The sequence below is a fragment of the Lissotriton vulgaris genome, chromosome 5 (assembly GCF_964263255.1).
Source record: "Lissotriton vulgaris chromosome 5, aLisVul1.2, whole genome shotgun sequence".
NCBI classification, from domain to species: Eukaryota; Metazoa; Chordata; class Amphibia; order Caudata; family Salamandridae; genus Lissotriton; species Lissotriton vulgaris.
In genome coordinates this window covers 433,356,076-433,371,719 of record NC_141693.1, presented here as the reverse complement: position 1 = coordinate 433,371,719, position 15,644 = coordinate 433,356,076, and the positions used below count along the sequence as shown (strand labels likewise).

The 15,644-nt window shown below is 45.4% G+C and overlaps 1 protein-coding gene across 4 annotated transcripts in view; it reads left to right on the top strand.

Moving 5' to 3' along the window:
• MTG1 (mitochondrial ribosome associated GTPase 1) overlaps nt 1-15,644 on the top strand; it is a 195,853-nt gene that overhangs the window by 77,147 nt on the left and 103,062 nt on the right. For all 4 annotated transcript variants that reach the window (XM_086921847.1, XM_086921848.1, XM_086921849.1 and 1 more), the window contains exon 4: nt 7,995-8,097. In XM_086921847.1, the coding sequence (XP_086777973.1) occupies nt 7,995-8,097 (103 nt within the window). The remainder of the gene's footprint in view (nt 1-7,994; nt 8,098-15,644) is intronic.

The following is a 15,644-nucleotide window of genomic DNA, read 5'->3' as shown; positions in this document are numbered from 1 at the left end:
CTTTCAGTAGTGAAAAACAAATACATTGTATTTCACTATCAGGATATGTCGCGCACACCAGTACATGTCCTACCTTTTACATATACTGCACCCTGCCTACAGGGTTCCCTTGGTCCTACCTGAGGGGTGTCTTGCATGACAGAAAAGGGAATGTTTGGGGGCCTGGCAGGTGGGTGCACTTGCCAGGTCGACATGGCAGTCACAACTGCACATAGACACTGCGGTGGCAGAGATGAGAACCCTTTAAAGGGCTGCAGGTGTGGGTGGCACAACTCGTGCTGCAGGCCCACTATCAGCATTTGATTTACAGGCTCTGGGCACAAACCGCTAGATGGGGCCCATAGAATCCCCTGGATTAAATTTGTACATGACTTAGTGAATGAACTGGGTCACCCCGAATATTTCACTACCCCATCTTCAATGATGGTTATTACAATAAAGACATTAAAGAACGAGGGTATCCAGTTCTTAGAAGCTAAAAGACTACACGGAGAATCTGCAACTAAAATAACCGCGAGAAGTCATCAGTTGTTACGTACTACCCTTGGGATGGAACCCTATTTATCTTTAGTACCTGGGACTTTTGATAGATTCTTTCTCACTAGGTTAACATTGGGTATTATTCACAGGTTGATGACCTTCCCAAAAATGAACGATTGGTCTTGTACATTTTCACTATGCCCTTGCGATAACATCTCTACCCAAACCACTATGCACTTAGTCCTATCCACTATGCACTTAGTCCTATTTTGTAAATCTTATCATGAGCATAAGAAAGTTTGGATCATACCTTTTTTAAGAAAACTCGGGCTTAGGCAGTGTCGTAAAGCAATGCTCCAGCTTCAATTATTAGAGAACAAGCATATAGCATGGAGAGTAGCCCAGTTCTTAAAAGCTGCATTTTATATCAGGAAAAGTATTTATTTAATGGTGTAGTATTGTAAAAATTTATTGTATTGTGTTTTTTTCACTTGTAAATAATATGCTGTGTTTTTAGGTTTTGTGCTTTTATTACTGTTTTATATAGCAGCCGAATAAAGCTTTCCTTGACTTGACTTGACTTAGTGCACTGTACTAGGGAGTTGAAGGTAAATCAAATAAGCCAATCATGGAAACAGCAATCCATTAACACAATTTACATAGGAAGCAGTTACACTTTGGCACTGATCAGCAGTTGCCAAGTGCCCAAATCATCTAGACCAGCAAAACGAAATCCAGCACACAGCAAAAACATAGGGGGCAGAGGCAAAAAGACAGGGAAAAACATACCAAGTCTAACTGCACTATTTTCCACATGGTTGGGCTGAATATAGAATACAGATGTCAAGGGTCTGTTGCATAATCAGGAATATAGTGGTGTCTGCATTTGGTGTTATCCAGCTAAACTGATCTTTGCTTTCAACCTTGAAGTCAATCAGATTATCTGCATTTTAATTGCTCCTATTTTAAATAGTTTATATCTCTTGTTTTTGTTCCTTGTGTCTGGCTCTCTCGCTTGATGTGAGTACAGGGGAGAATGTTCTCTGAGCCTCACACCAGGGCCAGAGTTGAAGCCTCAATCCGACGCTAGCGGTAAGCCTCATCCACCCCATTGTCACACTCACCTGTCCCCTTAGTTCTTCCACAAGTGTGTGTGTGTGTGTGTGTCTGTGTGTTATATATATATATATATATATATATATATATATATATATATATACATACATACAGCCCGTCCTGACGTTGTCCGGGGATGAAATACAAATGTACCGTCCTGGCTTCTACGAAGGCTGAGGGTGTGTTTGTCCTCTCCGAAAGCGACAGTGTGCAAATGCCCCTGAGCTGTCCCAGCTTGGTCGCTTCACGCACTCCCCAAAGACTGGGTGGTGCACAGATACGCCACACACGTCGGCCTCGTCCGATGGCAAACTTTCCCGAACGCGACTCCCCCCGCTTTACAATGCAGCAAGCGCCTCAGAATGCACAGGCCCACAACAACGGTGACCGGCACGCACCTCACGACGTGCACGAACGCTAATCTAACTGTGATAGGATGCTGTTCTCAGGCTGCAGGCGTATCTATGGGTTACAATGCTGAATGCTTAACGCACACACCCACCCGCGCAGAACGCACACGCCCACCTCAGAGCTGGTGCTACTTCCAAGGGACTACTTTGTGAAACAACGTACTTTGCCCTTCTAAAGTATATGTTTTGCTGGTGTATAGCCTATGTCCATCTGCTTACCCTGACCTTTACAATGCTGTTTTGCGTGTTGTGATTGGTGCTGTACTTCTTGAGCTTACCCGCCTCAAAGGTTTCAGCTCTCTCTTTATAATAGTAGTATAGATATAGATAGATATATATTTCACCAGAGTTCCCACAACTCACTCCACAATCGAGGCAAAGATAGGGACACGGACACCAGGTTAGTGCGTGATTTCTTTCTTTATTCTAAGAGGCAGATGCTTTGGCATGGTGGATGACACGTTTCGCCAAACAGGTGGGCTTGTGTTTGTGTGTATATATATATATATATATATATATATATATATATATATATATATATATTATTTTTTATTTTTTATTTTTATCTACTGGCAGTCGCCAGTAGGTATAGTTAGGACCTTGTTTCTATAGGAAAAGCATTTTTTGTTTTGCCAATATCTTTGACATCGTTTGACAAATCTTTGTGAAATTTTCAAAACTAATGAGGTTGTCAGGTCAGCGGCTGTGTTAAAGGTTTCGGGGTGATTCGTCAAGTGGGGGTCGAGAAAAAGGGTGGGGTCCCAAAATGCTTTTTCTGCATGTTAATTTACATAGGAAACTGTTGAAGCAGCTACAGCCCAAACTGCTGAACGGAATTGCACCAAATTTGGCAGAAAGGTAGCTCCTGTTCCAGAGTGCACTCTTTGTTAAATGGTGTAAATTTGTTCAGTATTTCCTGAGAAATGTAAACATTTCTCAGATATAGAACTTTGGCCTCCAAGGATTCGCGAATCCTCCTGATCTCCAGCCTGCAATCTGATTGGCTGCCAACACTTCAAACCAGGAAGTGGTGGCAGCCATCTTGTGACTTTGTTGAACGAGTCACAAGAAAAAAGGTGAAAGAACCTGAAAAAACAAGAAAAGGGGTCAGGGTGTTTCCACCCTGACCCCCTAGGCCTAGCTCTTTGTTTCCGTTCGGCCCCCGGGTGGGCCAGGTCCCAGGGGACAATGATAAATAAGACATGCGTGGACCCGCGCATGCCCCTACACCTCTGGGGATCACCACCTTCCCGGGGCTTATACATTGAATGCAGGGGGCTACGTGGCCTCCTGCAGCCCCGTTGGACCGCCACCTTCCCAAGGCTATATTGACAAAAACAATGCATGGGGGGCTCCTGCCCTTTGCATCCTGAGGGCCTCAGGACTAAAATGGACTTCATCCCCCAAGCAGCAGTGCGCCAGGAGGTGCGTTTGCAGAGTGGTGGGAAAAGGGGGCATGGCCTTGACCTCCTCTCAGCAATCCGGCTGTGTGGGGCTTACTAGAGGTAAATGGAGAGCTAGTTGGCCCCCCGGCACCCTCAAGAGGCAAGGGAACTTCATCCCCCAACCAAGAGTGTGCCAGGAGGCGCGTTTGCTTACTGGTGGCGAAAGGGGGATTGCCTGCTATCAGAACTCAGCAATCCTGCTGTGTGGGGGTAGTTGGCCCACAAGGACGTCCTTGGGCCAACTTCCTCTCTTACCACCAGTAAGTCCCACCATTAAGTCCCACACAGTGGGATTGTTAAGAGATCTTCAGCGGCCACGTCCCCCTTTTTCCACCACTCTGGAAACGCGCCTCCTGCGCACTCCTGGTTGGTGGATGATGTCCTCTTTATTCCGAAGGGACCTTGGGGGCCAAGAACTACCTAGGTAGCTCCTGTAAGTACTGCGTAGAAGAATTTCTGAGGCTGGTTGGAGGACCAGTCCCTTTTCTCCACCACACTGCAACAGTGACTGCTGGTTAAAAAACTTTAGAAATTCACTTTAAAAAACCAAGGGTTACAGGGATGTTATAGTTAGGAATTAGCATTTAAAAAACCTTAGACATTCACGGAAAAAACAGGTTACAGGAACATTATATTTAGGCTGACGTTTCACTTGTACAAAACCTGTGAAGTTCAGCCGTTATAGTTAGCTGAGTTAACTAGAACCCGCGCCCCCGTAATGCACTGCTGATGACGTCACATATCCCATCGCTCATGACATGGTCAGTGACATCACTGATGACATTTCAGATAACTTCATCCATATAATCTCTGAATCATCTACTCCTACCCCAATATAACCTTTATTTCATACACCCACTCCAAATTTCAGACTACCATTCTTGAAACCATAGACACAGCAATACCAGTAAGTACATACTCACTCACTGATTCATAGGTCTACACACACATCCACTCACTCACCCATACAACCACTCATACACCCAGTCACTCACCAATACAGTCTCTGATATATCCACTCATACACCCATTAACACGCACACACCACCACTTACCCATAGAGCTATTCACACACCTAGTCACTCACCCAAATAGTCACACACTGCCACTAACTCACCTATACAGTTATACACACACCACCTCACTTATTCATACAGATACTAACACATATTTACTCTCTTATACAATCACTGACACAAGCACACACTCCTCCATACAGCCACTTTCACAATCACTCACTAACACATACAGTCACCTATATACTCCAACACTCACATATACTGCCTTTCATATATTCAGTTACTCACTCATATACCAGAGACATCCATCCATCCACTCATTGACACAGCCATACACACACTCGCTCACACATACAGCCCCTCACAGACTCACTTGTGAACCCATACACCCAGTGATTCACCCACTCACACTTCCATGCAGAAAGTCACCCCCCCCCTCACCCCCCCCCCCCCACTCAGGCACCCATACAAGTACTCGGACAACACATCAATAACCCATATAGACACGTCTGTATCTACTCACCAACTCATGCAGCCACTTACACACTATCTGACAGACTGATACAGACATTCATACAGATTAGTCACTCACCCATACATTCTCTGAGACAGGTATAATCACTCACTTATACAGTCAGTCACGCGCCCGCTGAATCATCCATACAGACATTCACACACCCACTCTTTTTTCAATACACCTTGGCATGTATATATATAACATTCTTAAACTTTTTAGAAATGCTGAGTTTCTGGATGATGTCATCAGTGATGTCATTTGAGATATCAGTGATGTCACTGATCGTGTCATGAGTAATGTAATGTGTGACATCATCAGCAGTGCATTGCAGGGGCATGAGATCTAGTTAGCTCAGCTAACTATAACGGCTGAATTTAACAGGTTTTGTCCTAGTGAAATGTCGGCCTATTTTTTTCTGTGAAATAAAAAATAAAAATAAATATATAAATATATCCATATCCCAAAGTAGTTTTGTAGGGCTGTTGATTGAGAATTGGTTGTTTCTTCCTCCTTTATGTGGTACAAATTGCTATGTATACTATCTCTTTCAGGAAACTACCAGTAGATCCCTATTTCAGGCTTATGTGTGGACCACTGTTTTGTATGTTTACATTTATTATAGATTTATTTTTTCTTTGAGCACTGATTAAATAGGTCCTGAGGAATACAATGGCCCCTCTGATGGGGTCATTAGTAGAAACATGCCCACTTCTTTGGAAACATCCAGCGGATAGGATTATGACTGGCTGGCCCTCTGCTTGGTTTTAATCCTGACTTAGGGACCTATGAAAAACGTGTTGAGTATCCTGGAGCCAGTTTTAATTTGCACACCCTTTCACTCATTTCCTGCTTCCCTTTCCACTTTGTGCTCATTAGAAAGGTATTTATTATACCTCTGAAAAACATCCCTGAGCTCCTCCCTCTAGTGAGGTGGTTGTACCCCACAAGATGACTAGGCATAACGGTGCGGGGAGGTTCCCTATGAGGAAGCATGCCACCTCTGGTGGGTGAGGGAATTCGTCCTTTAAAAGGAACACCCCACATCAGTTACATACACCAACTCTCATTGCTTTCCTTTCCTCTATTTAGACCCATGTGTTTGTTTTGTGATTGGGTAAAATGCAGCTGTGCCTGTCATTCGAAGAGGGATGGACCAAAAACACAAAAGTCCTTGAATTATGCAGAAAGCTGCAGTGTCTACCTCTACAAATGTTACATTTATAAAGTCACACTTAGTAGGTTACTTTGGTTGTATTCTAGCAGACCATGCTTCCTACATATAACATACTGTTTTTGACTAATCTCTAAAAGTAACAGATGTTGCTCCAACGTTCGTCCCTACAATCAACAGACAATACTCAGATAGTCATTTCTACCTTGATTCTCAATCCTCTTGTACATTACAGTCAGCAATTCCTGTTTCCTTAACTGAATTTGTTAAAAAAATTATTCTCTACATTGAGCAGTGTTCCAGCTCTCTTCCTCTCTGTTAGCAATTGGTGTGTCTAACTTTGTTCTTATTGTGTTCATTTAGTGCTATAATCCTTATCTCTACAGTGATCAGGCAGTACCCTGACTTTTCATCCATAGTGAGCAAACAGTGCTATGAGTCTCATACCTGCAGTGAGAAGTCAGAGCACTGACCATGAGGGCAATGTCCTCTGAATCAGATTCTTAAAATGGGCAGACTGTGCAGCAAACTGCTGTAAGAAGGCACTGTTACATACAGTGAGGGTGTAGTTTCTGACGTTAATCTCCATAGCAAGTGTCTACTCTACATAGTGAGTAAGCAGTAATCAGACCTCAAAGCTTACTTTCAGCAGACAGTGATCTGACCCTCATCTCTACATTGAGCAGACACTGTTCTTCGCCTTTGGTAGACAAGTGGTTTCTATAAAAGTTAAATGTTGTATTTACTCAAACTATACAGATTTTATCCTAAAGTAATACTCGCTGGTACCATCCTTTAGTATTTTAAAGTATTTGTTCTTGCACACCAGGATAAATTTCAGGATTCAGTGAGCCTACAAGCCCATTCCTTTTCTACATAATTGTGTGGTTGTTTATGAGTATAAAGCCACCATGGACTAAAAGCTTTGGATCAGTAGAACTATTCTGTATGGAGAGTTCCAGGCCTGTAGGCGGTAGCTAAGGTGCATTTATCCATCATCTGGATACTGGATTCGATGAATCCTCCCATCTCGGAGCTGAATTAGTAACATGTTGTGTATCTTGGGAGATCTTGGTTCAGAAAAAGAGTCTGGATGGCTCTGATACCTCAGATGTATAAGATCATTTGTATATATATATATATATATATATATATATATATATATATATATATATATATATATATATATCTAAAATACTCCTTACCTTTATATCTTTAGGATTGAAAGAAAGTAGTACAGGCAGTTGCTTCTTGTAAACCATCCTCATTCCATCACCAATGAGCATTCGGGTGGGAAGATCTAAAGACACAAAAGATATTGAGAAGACAAGACTGCGTAGGAATCCAAAGGGGTGCCATGGGCCCAAACCCAAGCATTTGGTGGCATATGGAAGTTTCTTTGACTGCACAAATGCAGTGTGCCAACAGATATTTTCATGTTAACAACCCGAATAGTCTAGAGAAGAAAAACTACCAAGTTTACTCCAATGGACATTGTGCGCCTCAGCCCATAGTACTTTTTTGAGGAAGCAGTAGAACATTTCACTTATCTCTTTTTAAATAGAAGCATTGGGTAGTGGAAATAGAGCAGATGGTGCATGCAATATTTAGATAAATCAGATCTCTCTCTCACTCCTATATATCCGCCTTTTTGGCTTCTTACATTATGCTCACAGTACTGTCATCCTAGCTGGATTAGCTAAAAGCAGATAGTTAACTACTTTCTACTTTTTTTCTTGAAATAGAAACACATACAGGTTGGGCAGGGAAGGTTGTCAATGACAGTATTTCCTGTGACAGAAGATTTAATATTGTTGTTCTTAACTCGAATCACATCCCGCTATCAGGGCGAAACCCGCTGTTTCAGGAGAGCCTGGGAGCCAAACCGCATTTGTTGCTGCTCAACAAAATGGACCTAGCAGATCTAACTGAGAAGCAGGTAATAACCATCTTAATCCTATCTCAAGATTTGACTGTCTTCAATCCTGCAACACTCTCCCGCTTGACCTGATCCCAAAAATTGCCATTCTTATGCTTGTTTTCAGATATTAATATTTCACTCTTACTTCAAAATATGATGATTTCACAACTAAGAAATGTCCTTTCTCTCAAGACTGGGTAATCCCACTCCTGCCTAAAAACACTACAATTTTATTCCTGGCCGAATGTCGGTTTTCATATCTTTTGTCCCAATATAGGACTGTCCTACTGCCATCAAGATACATGGGAATCTTGTTTCTACCCCATGTCATGCCAATCTCACCCATCTCCAGAGACCTGTGTAGAATGGATGCATAGCAATATTGATGTTTCAACACCATTTAACTATAGAGTCTTATCAATTGCTAGAGACAGAACATACAGAGGTGTTACAATATGTTTAATCCCACATACAAAAATGTGCTTTGTTATCTTTGAAGATGCTTTTGTATGCTGTGATGTAATGTCTTTTCTTGGGTATCATTTTAAACTGTGTAGGATGAATCTGAATCTAGTGAAGTAAAGGGTTTGACATTTGAAGCCTTCTGTCCTCTTTTCTCATGTTTTTTTCTAATGAACCAGTTTTTGAAATACCAGGGTCTTCCCTGCCCAGGATGATGTAGATGTAAAAGATGCCCTTTTCCTGAGGGTCCAGTTGTGAACTTAGGCAGCATTTCCTCATTATTGTAGTTTTACAGAGGGTCCCATTTGTGTTCCCAAAGTGCTTTTGGGGATGTTAGGGGAATAGCAGGTATTATTTTAGAATGATGCACAGGCGTCATATATGTCATCATTGCACCTTTCCATGTGAGAAGTCACATTGAAGTTACAATGCTTGGACTTAAAACTTGAGGCAGTCGGATGAAGACAGAGGTTATTACATTATGAGAATGAAGACTGTCAAAGCTGTCTATAGCAACTTTACCCTTGCCCGTCACTTTGAACACAAACAGTTCTAGGAGAGGGGAGGGGGCTGCCGGTGAACGTCAGTGCTTTTTTGGCCGTTTTTTTTATAAGGGAAGCTCATCACCTTTATGGAAACTGTGCTTTGCATTAGTTTGTATATGAGTAGAGCAATTATAAAAGTGATTTGGTCTACCTACTTAATCAGCGTTGGTGGTACATTATTGAACGAACTCTTGCGAGCAGATTGTCTTCAGCACTTTACTTACATTTATCTCCTGCCTACCTTGTCACCTAGGGGATTTCTTTCTTGGAACTGTATTGGCGTACATGATCTCCATCAAGATGCCATACCACAGGGATTATGCACTGAATGAAAATTCAAGAATCAGAAACTATGTAGGGATTACAGCTCAGTCTACATTCCTAGAAAAACCTAGAGGGCCTTCCTTGAAATTGCAGCAGTGGATGGAAAGATTTCAAGCATTTGTCAAATCTATTGGTTGGGAAATTTATGTTGCGGGAAAAAGTGGCAAGTTGTGTTAGGTGGAATGGTGAAGAGTTTGTTCGTATTTTTCTGATTTGCAGTTGATTGTAAAGGAGTTGGATGAATTTGATATAGTAATACGTATGTTAGATGAAATATATTGCTTGTGGAAAAAACAAGTAGTGGAAGGCACCGTTTTTTGCAAAGGGGTATAAAGTAGAATTGTATGTGGTAGCATAGGACGGGCTTGCTGCTTACCTGCTATTTTCAGGATTTTTTCGATTAGATGATAAAGGACAATTTTGTTAAAAAAGCAAGCAATCTTAAAAAAATCATTACAACTTCTAAAGGTAAGGGTTTACTGATAAAAAAGAGTTTCAAATTTCAACGATATTACAGAATGCCTTGGATTTTTATAGATTTTTGAGAGCTTATGTCTTCAATTTACTGTTTGTAGGTGTTGTTTTGGGATATGTCTGCAGGAAAGTGGGGATAAGACGCTGTTCACCCTTGCTATTACCAAGCACTGTGGAACCAGCTTTTAGTTTCTGCAGTCCACTTTAAAGGTGTATTGGCTGTTTTACTGTCCTCAGTTTGGATTGGATTTAAAATCAAATATCCCAAATTGGGTACTCCAGGGAGTTGGCATAAAGACTTACAACTTTCTAACTTGTTTATCTTCTGGGTCCAGGGACGGATCACTAGGAAGGGGACTGGGGAGCTGAAGAGGGAATCATAAAGAGTGGATCGGGGAGCCCAGAATTAACCTCTTGATGGACGTATTGCTGTGGCTGACATCCAGGTGTGAACTCTAGTCACCCCCATGATCTGTTGTTGGACAGTCAGCTTTGGAGTCTTTCCTGCTGCGACAAACTGCCTTTCAAGAGGAACGAAAATACAGAAAAGTGTCCACTACAAAAGAAGCAGAACCCCAACATAAAAATTCAAAGGCTCAGACCCACATTTAGTGTCTGGAAATGGACTATAAGAAAGGAGGGGGGATTGAGACCCCAAATGTTGTCATCTGACCAGCAGCAAGACAAGCTATGTGAGAAGGGGAAACTCTGCAAGAATTTTGCCTGTGACCAGGACTGAGTGCCAAGGTCTGATAGGGCCCCTACTGGGTGAGGGGGACATCACTGAGGGAAACCAAGGCCACCTGCCCTGAAGCTTGGAGCACCAGCGCCTGACTCATTGCAGAGACTTGTGTGCCCGGTGAGGAAGAGGAGAGTGTTGGAGGGAGCAACGTCCAGTAGGGACTCCCAGTGAGAGGACTCCCCGAACAAGGTGTGAGAAAACCACTGAAGTCATTGCCTGTGTGTAGGAATCATCAGGCGACCCTCTACAGATGTCTGCTATGGACAGAAGTGTGTACTGAAGGCCATACTGGAGGTGCAAAACCCATACTGTCTCATTGCAGTGACCTCTTAGGCTAAAGGGGGCCACCACTGAAGTTATTGTTGCAAGCGTGTTAAGACTCATGTCCGCCTTAGCACCGATTCTATATGCCGGGAAGGGCTGCCGTGGTGCGGGCGATTGCATCTTAGGAGTCTGTGCCGAGGCTGAAAAGTATTGCTACCGGAGGCGGCTGCCGGTAAGAGCATTGCAAGACATTTAGACGTTTGGCCCTTTGCACAGAAGATTGCGGCTGTGACCTGTGGGCCGATCCTGCCCACAAAACCTGCCCCCGACTTCAAGGACCGTGAATGAGGCTCCAGAAGACATCTTACCCTTGCTGGGATTCACTTGGGAGCTGGAGGATCGAATTCCCCTGCCACAACACCCTCCTCTCCCCCCCCTCTCAAGTGAGTAAGATTGACTTACCTCTTCTTTGCAGGTTGGGAGTATCTCCAATTTCTGGGCAAAGCCAGTAGCACCACTTGATGGAGAGAGCCTGTGCCTACTAAATCAATAGTGAATGGACACTTGTAACCACGTTACAGATAGATTTTATGGATCACCCTCATAAACGCTATGTATCTTTGCGGTTTATATCGTTTTTCCGCCCCACATATGGGTTTTGGCATTATCATTGGGTGTTCCAAATTTGTGCTATGCCAGCCTCAAGCCTGCAGCAATCTCTGGTGTAGCGTGGTAGTGTCCAGAGATAAAAGTGCCCCCACCCCCTCCCCCCCAAAAAAGGTGAAAAGATATGTTCACTTAAAATAGACTCTCACCTGATTTGAACTTTAATCATCAGGTGTGAATTTTTGTAGATAAAAGCAAGGGATATAATAGAAGATTGTGTTAATGGATCTCTTTATATCACTTCAATAAAGGTCGACATGTTTCTGTCCCATCTTGCCCAGCCGGGTCTAAGAAACATTCGTCAGGACAAAAAAACAAGGTTTAAAATGTGATTCACACTATTTGTGTGATATCTAGTGGATTTTGGCCACTCTGTCTCCAAATTAGGTATGTTGTACCTTCGATGGAATAGACCGCGCTTTAACAGGAGCACAGGATTCTCTGGTCCTAAACCGCACTGTGGAAATGCTCCGCTTCTGGTGCTGGCTTTGCTCCCGATTGAGAGCCTGTGCCTACCACATGTGCCAGGAGCAGCTCAAATTCTATCAGGATCAAGACTGGTGAGCGCCCGCAGACAGGGCACTCGCTGCCGCGCTGAATGCTTCCATACTGCAGTAGCAGGGAAGACTTGAACTGGGCCTGTGGGGCACCACTCTCACTGCTGACAGTGCTACGGTACCACTGACACTTTTGACTAATTTCTAAAGAGTTAAAATGGCACTTTTGAGTACAACCCACTAGTGAGCATTCCCTGGATCAATCAATCAATCATAACATTTGTAAAGCGCACTACTCACCCGTGAGGGTCTCAAGGCGCTGAGGGGAGGGGTGCTGCTACTGCTCGAATAGTCAGGTCTTGAGTAGCCTCCTAAGGGTGAGTAGGTCCTGCGTATGCCGTAGAAGGATGGGGAGGGTGTTCCATGTTTTGGCGGCGAGGTGGGAGAACGATCTGCCCCGGTGTTAGCTCTTCGGATACGGGGGATGGTGGCGATGTCGGCGGAACGGAGCTGGCGGTTCGGGGTGTAGAAGTTAGGTCGTCTGTTGAGGTATGTCGGTTCGGTGTTTTGGAGTGCTTTGTGTGCGTGGGTGAGAAGCTTGAAGGTGACGGGAAGCCAGTGCTGGTCTTTTAGGTGAGGTGTGATGTGGCTGCGGCAAGGGATGTCAAGGATTAAGCGTGCGGAGGCGTTCTGTATGCGTTGTAGTTGTTTCAGGAGTTTGACCGAGGCGCCTGCGTAGAGGGCGTTACCGTAGTCCAGCCTGCTGCTGATGAGGGCCTGTGTGACCGTTCTTGTTTCGGTGGGGATCCACCTGTAGATCATGCGGAGGGTGTTGAAGCAGGAGGACTAGACGGCGTTGACTTGCTTGGTCACGGAAAGTGTTGAGTCGAGGATGAACCCTAGGTTGCGTGCGTAGTCGGTGGGTGTCAGTGCTGCTCCCAGTGCGGTTCGCCACCAGGAGTCATCGCACGGTGAGGGAGTGGAGCTGAGGGTGAGGACTTCTGTCTTGTCTGAGTTCACCTTCAGGCAGCTGGTCTTCTTCCACTCTGCGATGGCTTTCATTCCTTCGTGAAGGTTGGTTTTGGCGGTGAAGGGGTCCTTGGTGAGGGAGAGGATCAGCTGGGTGTCCTTGGCGTAGGAGATGATGTCGAGGTTGTGCAGTCGGGCGACGTGAGCGAGTGGTGCCATGTAGATGTTGAACAATGTTGGGCTGTGGGATTATCCTTGGGGGATCTCTGTGGCTTTGGATTGAAAAGGGGTGAGGTGGACACTCTGGGTTCTGCCAGAGATGAAGGAGGTGGCCCAGTCCAGTGCTTTGTCTCGGATCCCAGCGTTGTGGAGGCGTGTGCGTAGAGTGCGGTGGCAGACAGTGTTGAAGGCGGCTGACAGGTCCAGGAGGATGAGGGCCGCGGTTTCGCCGTTGTCCAGTACGATCCTGATGTCATAAGTGGCAGCGATGAGGGCAGTTTCGCTGCTGTGGTTGCTGCGGAACCTGGACTGGGACGGATCCAAGATGCTGTTCTCCTCGAGGTACCAGGTCAGTTGTCTGTTGATGGTCTTCTTGATGACCTTAGTCTGGGAACGGGAGCAGAGAGATGGGTTGGAAGTTCTTGAGGTCCTTGGGATCCACCTTGGGTTTTTAAATTTTTTTTTTTTTAATTTTTTGAAAACCTTTATTGTGCGAATGGAAGCATAAATATACGGGCCTACAACCAATCAGGCCGGCCACGACACATTATGAACGCACATGAGTCAACATTGATGTTCCCCGGCAATCGCCCAGTGTTGTACAGGCAAGGGATCAAACATTAAAGGGCTGAATATAACCGCTAGAAGCAGGATTGAAGAAGGTCAATTTTATAGTATAATAGGAAGTATAGCAGGATCAGTTGCAACTTTTAACATCTGAATTCCCATGGCGGGCTACTTTTAAAGCATCAAAACAGAGGGGCATTGATAAATGGGAATAACAGCAGCGATTGACAGGAATCAACGTATAGACGCCCCGTTCAGAACAGTTCCCACCGCGGCCCACCACACACCCGTCACCACCTGAATGCGTGCTGGTACAAATCAGAGGAATCAGAACAGCAACGTAAAGATAGTCATCCACTATACTAACCCAAATAAAGAGAAAAAGGAGGGAGGGGTAGAGAAAAGAATATTAGAAAGAGGGAAAGAAAGAACGCAGCGCCACTGCACGCGCCCCACGGTGAATAAAGCACGCAGAACTGAAAGACCCGCTATCGGGGTCAAGGCGTGTAAGACAGGATATATGTGCAACCAATATCGTGGCAGCGGGGAAGTCATCCCCTTCACTACCAGCTAACACTCCATGGAAGACACGCGCAGACACAGCGTCCCGATAAAGGGATACAAAAGAGCCATAGAACTAAAAGAAAAATGAACAATATAGAGACCCCATCCCTCCCTGCACCCCTGCAGAAGGCTACAACCTACCCCCCCAGCAGCGTGCCTGTCGCCCTAATTGGAGCCCGAAATATAGAAAAATCAGAAAGTGAGAAAAGAAACACAACAGACAAAAGAAAAAGGGGGGGGAAGGGATCCAGTGGGAGAGGAGATCTGCAATCGAGTCATTCGGCTCCTACCCCCCGCCTTCACACAACTGAAACCCACATCAAAGCGAGATCGACACAACCTCAAGTATCAGGAGCAGGAAAAGGAATCCGCCATATTGCCACAGCTGCGGGCAGTCCTCATCTCCATCCGTTAACCAGTAGTCCGCCGAGGCAAGTCTGTCTCACCCCTGTCCTCTCCTGATCATAGCTTTCATGCGCAATAAAGTAGTAGGCAGCAAACAGTTCGGCATGGAGTGTACACAGGATCGAAACAAGTCAGGCCAAGGGTGTAAACCAGAGGACCCCAGTCTCAAACGGCAAAGCAAGCAATGGCTGCAGCAGACCAGACTTTCAAATAGCAACATCAGGAGCAGCAAACAGTCTGGGTGCGGTCCCGCCGCCCATAAAAGCGAGGTCTCCCCCACAGGGCAGCAGCGGGACCTCACCAAAGCAGTTCGAATCGAACATCCGCCGAGCTCCCCAGCCAGACCGGCATGGACGTGCCCCGACGTGGGGCCCCCGCCCATGCCTGCCACAATCAAAGCTTCCTGGAGATTCGGGGCCGCAGACATACAGTCTTGTAAATGCACGGTGGCAGCACTCTTCGCAGCAGCCGAGGGGGGCCAAGCAGCACACACCACAAGTCGAGCCGCGTTCATGGGGGACGGTCCAACAGGCATGGCGGCAGAACCGCTATTTTGCACAACAGCGTCGAAGGCCATGGCCGCACGTAAAGAACATAGGGCGGCAAGGACATCACCAATCGTGGGCTCACGCCCACAAGTCTCGGCCATCGTGTATTTCAGCAACCCAGGTTTGCCGCCCCGAGCAGATCCGGGACTCAGGGCGCTGGCCGCCATCTTGCAAGTGCAGCCGTGACTCTCCGCGCCTCAACTTCTGGAGTGGGCTCTCAAGCAAGGCCCACCGCTGGAGTCCCCTCGAGCCCCAGTAATGGCAATCTTGGTGCAGAAAGAAGGGCCACCAAAAACGGGGGCCGCCGGCGCCACCGTCC